Below are 6,223 nucleotides of genomic sequence, written 5' to 3' on the forward strand. Positions count from 1 at the left end.
TGCAGTGTGTTCTGGTGCTTCTGTGAGACCCCTTTAGTGTCCTTCACCCCCTTTTCCCACTTCCCCCATAGAGGAATTCAGTGAGTTTAACATCAGAGGGAACCTGTTGTTTTCAGCGCAGCTGACAACATTTCCTCTAGTGAAACTCCGTTGGTGTATGTGTTGTGGCTGCATGAGAACAGGCTGTGCCCTCACCTCCAGCTGTTCTCTCCTTGCATTCCCAGGAGGGTCCATCCTGCTGGAGCAGTGGCCTTGAGCCTGCTCCTCATCTGTGGGCTGCAGCGTTTGCACATGACTTAGGAAGGCGCTTCCTGGCAGGGCTTCAGGTGTCTTTCTGCCAGAGACAGCTAGGGAAGCTCTGTGGCGTGGCGTGGCGTGGCGTGGTGGTTTTCCTTCCTCTCTGTTCACATGCAGGTGTGCTGTGCTCTGGGGATGCTGGTCAGCCTGGCCACGCCCCGCGCTCTCTCCCGAGGCTGAAGGGCTGCTTCTCTCCGCAGGCTTCATGGGCGCAGCGAGGAGAGTGACCAGCAAGAATCCCTGCACAAGCTCCTGACCTCCGGAGGACTGAGCGAGGATTTCAGGACCCCTTATCCTCCCCTCAGAGCTAATGTTATTGAAGCTATTAACGAGCTGCTAATAGAGCTAGGTACGGATGGGTCTGAGTTGCTCCATGAGAGGGGCTTTGTGTGGGATGGGACTCATGCTTCTCCCTCCTCTTTGGTGGAAAGAAAAGAGCAAGGATCTAGGCTTAATCTGAAGGAACTAAGGAACTGAAGTCCTGCTGCTCCCAGGACTTAAAAGTCCTCTTTGACTTACAGGGAGGTGGGTGGAACACTGTGGAGGGAACAGTATGGGGGGTCTATTGGCCTGTGCTCTGGGTCTTCTGGGAAGTCTTGAGTTGAGTCCTGAAGAAGAGTATCAACAATATGCGAAGGTTGGACCTAATCCCTGTGGGATAGAACCTGACCCTTGTCACAAAGCACCATGATATGTTTTTCTGTGATCTTGTGATGGATCAGGCACCCAACTCTCCTTCTGAGGCCCAGGTTGCCCCGTCTTTCCTTTCCACATGGTTCTAGTGCTACTGAGCTGTAAAACCATTGCATTTCTGTCACTAGTTGTTATGTGGGCACGGTGGTTATCTGGAGTAGTGCTGACACAATCCACTCCCCTCGTGATGGAGTTTTCAATGTGACTATTTCTCTGAGTGGTTAGGGAGCACGAAGCGTTCAAGGGCCAGCTTCTCGGTCCCTCTCCACTGGTATGGAGAATGGGAGAAAAGCTGCTCCTGCTCTACCAGTGCTTACTGCATCACTTTAGTGAAAAATGACCTTGCTGGAGGACAGCCCTAGCAGCACGAGTGTTGCTTTTGCTCCCTTCTGTTACAGAGGGCACCACCGATAACATCGCCATGCAGGCGCTGGAGCACATCCACTCCAACGAGGTGATCATGACCGTCGGGTACTCGCGCACCGTGGAGGCCTTCCTGAAGGAAGCTGCCCGCAAGAGGAAGTTCCAGGTGATCGTGGCGGAGTGTGCGCCGTTCTGCCAGGTACTGCCCTGTGGCCACTTCAGCTGGAGGGCTGCATTTGTGCTTCATCGCTTGGTGATTTTGCGGTTCAGGCAGAAATTGAGCGCTAATATCTCTACAACTGCAGTGCAGAGCTACGTCCCAGGGGACCACTTGGGTTCTCTCTCTTTTTAGGGTCATGAAATGGCTGTCCGACTGTCGAAGGAGAACATTGAAACTACTGTCATGAGTGATGCAGCTATTTTTGCTGTCATGTCTCGAGTCAACAAGGTAAGGAGGGCTCTGCTGGAGGAGGGGGTTCATGGCAGGTTTGGAGCTTAGGCCTCCCAAACCAGCTGCAGGTCCCAGCAGCGATGGATGCGTTTCTGCGCTATAATAGTCCCTGTTTACAGCTGGGGTGGAGCTTCTGTGTGGAACCCCACGTCAGTACAAGGACTGACTGCATGGTGATAGGTTTTTCTGCTTTAGTGGCTAACAGGCAGAACAGTTACAAGAAACCAAGACAGCAAAGCCTCAAAGGATTAACTTCATGTTTTTTAAAGAAGGTGGAACAAAATAAAGCATTTCCAAAGAGGAGAAACTCCCCTTGTGTGGAACACAAGATGGGTGGTGAAAGGAATCAGCAAGGTGTGTAATTTCAAACAGACCTCTTCTGTACTTTTTATAGAGATGAAGACTTGGCATCCCAAACTAAAAAAAAAAAACAACCAACCAACCCCAAACCTACTTGTAACATAATAAAATCCAGCCACACCACTTCTTAGCAATGTATTTTAAGCTGCTTCACGTTATTCCCATTTTACAGCAAGGGAGTTGTTGCAGCCAGCAGTCAAGTTACTCATACAGAGCTTACTTTGCAGGCTTGTAGAACAACAGGGAACACAGCCCAGTTTCTGCTCAGTGTTCCCTGCAGTAGAACAGACATTTGTCCTCTGAAGTTCTCTGTGCTGGCCTCACCATGCTGGAGTCATGCTCTTGTTGGAGGAGAACGTCTCGGTGCAGAGCCAGTGCCAGATGAAACAGATGAGGCATCCAGCTGCCCTGTAACTCCAGCCGCTGGCTGTTCTGACAAACTCCTCCTCCAGCTCATCAAGCAGGGTCTGAGCCAGGAGACGTTCCTTCCCCAGTTTGCTGTGGAACATGCTATCTAATGCTGATTTGCCTTTTAAGGTCATAATTGGTACGAAGACAATCCTGGCCAACGGCGCCCTGATTGCTGTGAGTGGGACGCACACTCTGGCCCTGGCAGCTAAACACCACTCCACTCCGCTCATCGTCTGCGCCCCCATGTTCAAGCTTTCACCGCAGGTAAGTACAGCAGCTCTGCAGGACTGCACCTGCTCTGCTAGACATGGGGAATGATTTGATGCTTGTGGAAGCTTGGGGTGGACAGCACCACCTGTCCCAAGGCAAGGCTGGTAAACGAGCCATCTCCCCCATCTAGTGCTGTTCCTTCAGAGAGATCCTCACCCAAGTCTGGCATGCCAATCGGGATCTCCCTGAAGCACCTCCTCTGCCACATGCCTTGCGTGGGCAGTGCATTGGGTGTAAGGATGTAGACCACTGCCTACTAGAGACTGACATCACCATACTTTTCGTCCACCACCGTGGATTTCAGTGTACAACTGTAGTGTGGAAAGACCCTCTGTACTGACAGAGGAGATAGCTGGAGATGCTCTGAACTCTTTCTTACACTCAGTACTTTTACAGTGCTGTCAGATGAAGTTGCAGACTGAGGAAGTCACTTCTCTGCTCCACATCCCTAGGCTTTGCAGAAGGGCAGCCAGGTCATAGAAGGCTCTAAAAGCTCTGAGGTAAAACCTTTCAGCTGTAGATGTTACAGAGGCTCTAGGCACAAGCACTGTTAAAGAGATGTAGTGTCACTGACAAGTCCTCCTCCTCTGCTTTAGTTCCTTCTGGCACCCAGGGTCTGTTTTCACTAGGACAGTAAGGCAGTCTCTTCTTGTTTGTTTTTGTTGTTGTTTTTTTCTCCTGACCTACTTGTACTCTTTCTCATTCAGTTCCCTAATGAAGAAGATTCATTCCACAAGTTTGTGTCGCCACAGGAGGTGCTGCCGTTCACAGAAGGTACAGGTTCTTCTTAATACAGGCTGGTCAAGCTGGTTTAGCCTATAATTTTTAAATATCTGTCTAATAGCTTACACAAAATTTAAACATGAGACTGTCCTGTAATCCAAGACAGAAAATTCTTTCCTATTGTCCTAAGCAGAAAAAATGCTGGGAGCCATCCTGTTCTAGATATAACTTTCTACAACAGAAAGTACAGAAAAGGGATTTCCTTTGAACACCATCTTTGCTTGTTTGTTTCTGCTCTGAAATAGTCAGTGTTTTATTATGGGATTGTGATAATGGTGCCAGGCAGGTGGCAGTTTCCTGTGGGACAGAGCATATGCTCAGCACCGAGGGCAGCTTCCTTTCTTTCCTTCAACTCGTGTTAACCTCTTGAAGCTTGGTTATGTGATCCACTTTTTGAAACCCAGTGTCTCTGTAATGGGCTTCCCACACAAGCACTGTCTTCAGAAAGGTGGCAGCTCCCAAGCCTGCTTTCAGATAGTAAAGTCTCTTTCAAAGCCCTGTTTCTGTGTGATAAACTTTTGAAATGAAGATACCAGGTTGGGCACAGGTTTTTGTTTTTGTCCTTCTGAGCTTCTGTTGAAATAATAACTTTGTCAGCATCAGGCAGGTTTTCTGGCAATTAGTACATCTGCACCAGAGGGGTTATCAGTGAAAACTACCAAGAGAGAGTGCTGCCACTCATCCAAGATTGCTGTATACCTGTGATTCAACATCACTGAGGAAGCTGGATGTCCCAGTAAAGGACTCAGGATGTGCCAGTACTGACTTTAGGGTGGCACGTGCATAGCTGGTTTCTTTGGGGGCTCAGGCAGATGTGCAGAAGGTGCATTTACTTTACTTTGAGTTGCTTTGTCTAATATTGGTGCTGTTCACTTTACAGGGGAGATCCTGGCAAAGATCAATGTTCACTGCCCGGTGTTTGACTACGTCCCTCCAGAACTAATTACTCTCTTCATTTCTAACATTGGGGGTAATGCGCCTTCCTACATCTACCGCCTCATGAGTGAGCTCTACCATCCAGATGACTATGAACTCTAAAGTCACTCTCCAGACTTTTCCTGTCTTTCTCTGTAGAAAGATACAACAGCTAACTAAAGTGTATGTTGCAAAGATGGGTTGCTGTGGGGAATCAGTGGGAAATTTGTTCAGCACAATGTCTTTCCTACCCAAAAGCAACAGAAGGCAGAGCTTTTGTACTGGTATCGATCCCTGTGCTGTGTGACGAGCCGCATGGAGCTGCTAACCCACTTTGATTCGGAAAGAGCAAGGCATGCGTGTAACTCTGGGGCAGCTAAGCTGTTACCTCAAAGTGTGCTGCAATAAAGGCTGTTTACAGTCATCTCGCTGTTAAGCATGTTGTCTATATACAGTTAATTTGTTTCTTTAAGTATCAGGAGTTTTACTGGTGTAGTGAGTTCCCTGCACTTACCTGCAGTAGCAGGCTTTCCGGTGTGCCTTTGCACATGAATGTGATAGCTGCTGGCAGCTGTCTTAAAATTTGCTTTTTTGGATAGAATTTTCTGACAATTTTTGGTGAGTTACTGAAATGCAAACCAGGTTTTTGTACAATGCTGGAATAGAAATTCCACTCTTGATGAAAGGCAGACCTTCAGAAGTTCCATCCACTACCTAGCATACCTCCCTTGTCAGAAGGCAAAGCTCAAGCTCTTGCTTTGCTTACTGTAATCTAAGTGACTGTGATTATTCTTCTTGGGTGGACATCTTGTCTCATTTGGAACGGTCTTGATTTTTTGTGAGAACGCCTTAGAAATCTCAGGCTCTTGCAGGTCAGTCAGATCCCTTTTCCTTAGTCCCTTTTATCAATGTATAGCAATACACTACACCCCAGTTAAGGCAGCAAATGAGAGGTTTCCACTCCTTATTTTGCTTTTGATTCAGCACTATCTACTTGATTTGATTTGAAGTTGGATGTCTGTGATTAAACAAAGATGTCATCTTCTTTTACTGTTCTGAAATAAACTCTACTCCTCTACATTAGACTGAGACACAAAATGGAACTGGAACCTGTAAAAAAAAGTCTGCCTATTGTAAAAAATACTGTCAGCTATTTAGTTATTTCTGTGGAGGTAAGTTTCTATACCCTGGGGACGTGGAGCTATGCTAGGATTTAGAAATCTCTCACTCAAGAATGCAAACTGCAGGGAGCTGGAGAAAACAGCTGGGTGTGTCATTCACTGCCTAGTTAAATAAAAAGAATGTTTTTTGATCCTAAGTTGGCCTATATATACTATGAAGCTGTCCTCATTCAGTCACTCCTCATTCCAACCACTGGCATGAGCCCAAGGAGAGTTTAGTGTTAATTTTATTAATAAATACCTCCCAATTTTCAAAGCACTATAAAATACATTAATTAAAAGTCTCCTCTCTATTGCGCAGAATCGCGCTGTGCTTGCACAGAAAATGCACTTCAGTAACCGTGAGCGGCTGCAACTTCTGGCCTCTGCTGGTCCAGCACTGACATCAGGCGCAGGCTCACAGTGCCATTCCTTAGTGTCAGAGATGCTTCTCCAGGCTCTGAGGTTGGGCTCCTCCTGCCGCGTTCTCCTGGCTGGTCTCTGCTTCGTATGTCAGTAC

At 47.4% G+C, this 6,223-nt stretch overlaps 1 protein-coding gene across 1 annotated transcript; it reads left to right on the forward strand.

Moving 5' to 3' along the window:
• Window positions 1–497: 497 nt before the first annotated feature.
• EIF2B2 (eukaryotic translation initiation factor 2B subunit beta) lies at window positions 498–4,982 on the forward strand (the record flags this gene model as incomplete). The annotated part of the gene is made up of 6 exons (XM_010171048.1): window positions 498–646; window positions 1,389–1,552; window positions 1,706–1,801; window positions 2,702–2,839; window positions 3,553–3,619; window positions 4,509–4,982. Coding segments are annotated over 6 exons (772 nt in total), but the record flags the coding sequence as incomplete, so codon positions are not given.
• Between the last annotated feature and the right edge of the window lie 1,241 nt (window positions 4,983–6,223).

This window comes from Antrostomus carolinensis, unplaced genomic scaffold (assembly GCF_000700745.2).
Source record: "Antrostomus carolinensis isolate BGI_N321 unplaced genomic scaffold, ASM70074v2 scaffold48096, whole genome shotgun sequence".
Lineage (NCBI taxonomy): Eukaryota > Metazoa > Chordata > Aves > Caprimulgiformes > Caprimulgidae > Antrostomus > Antrostomus carolinensis.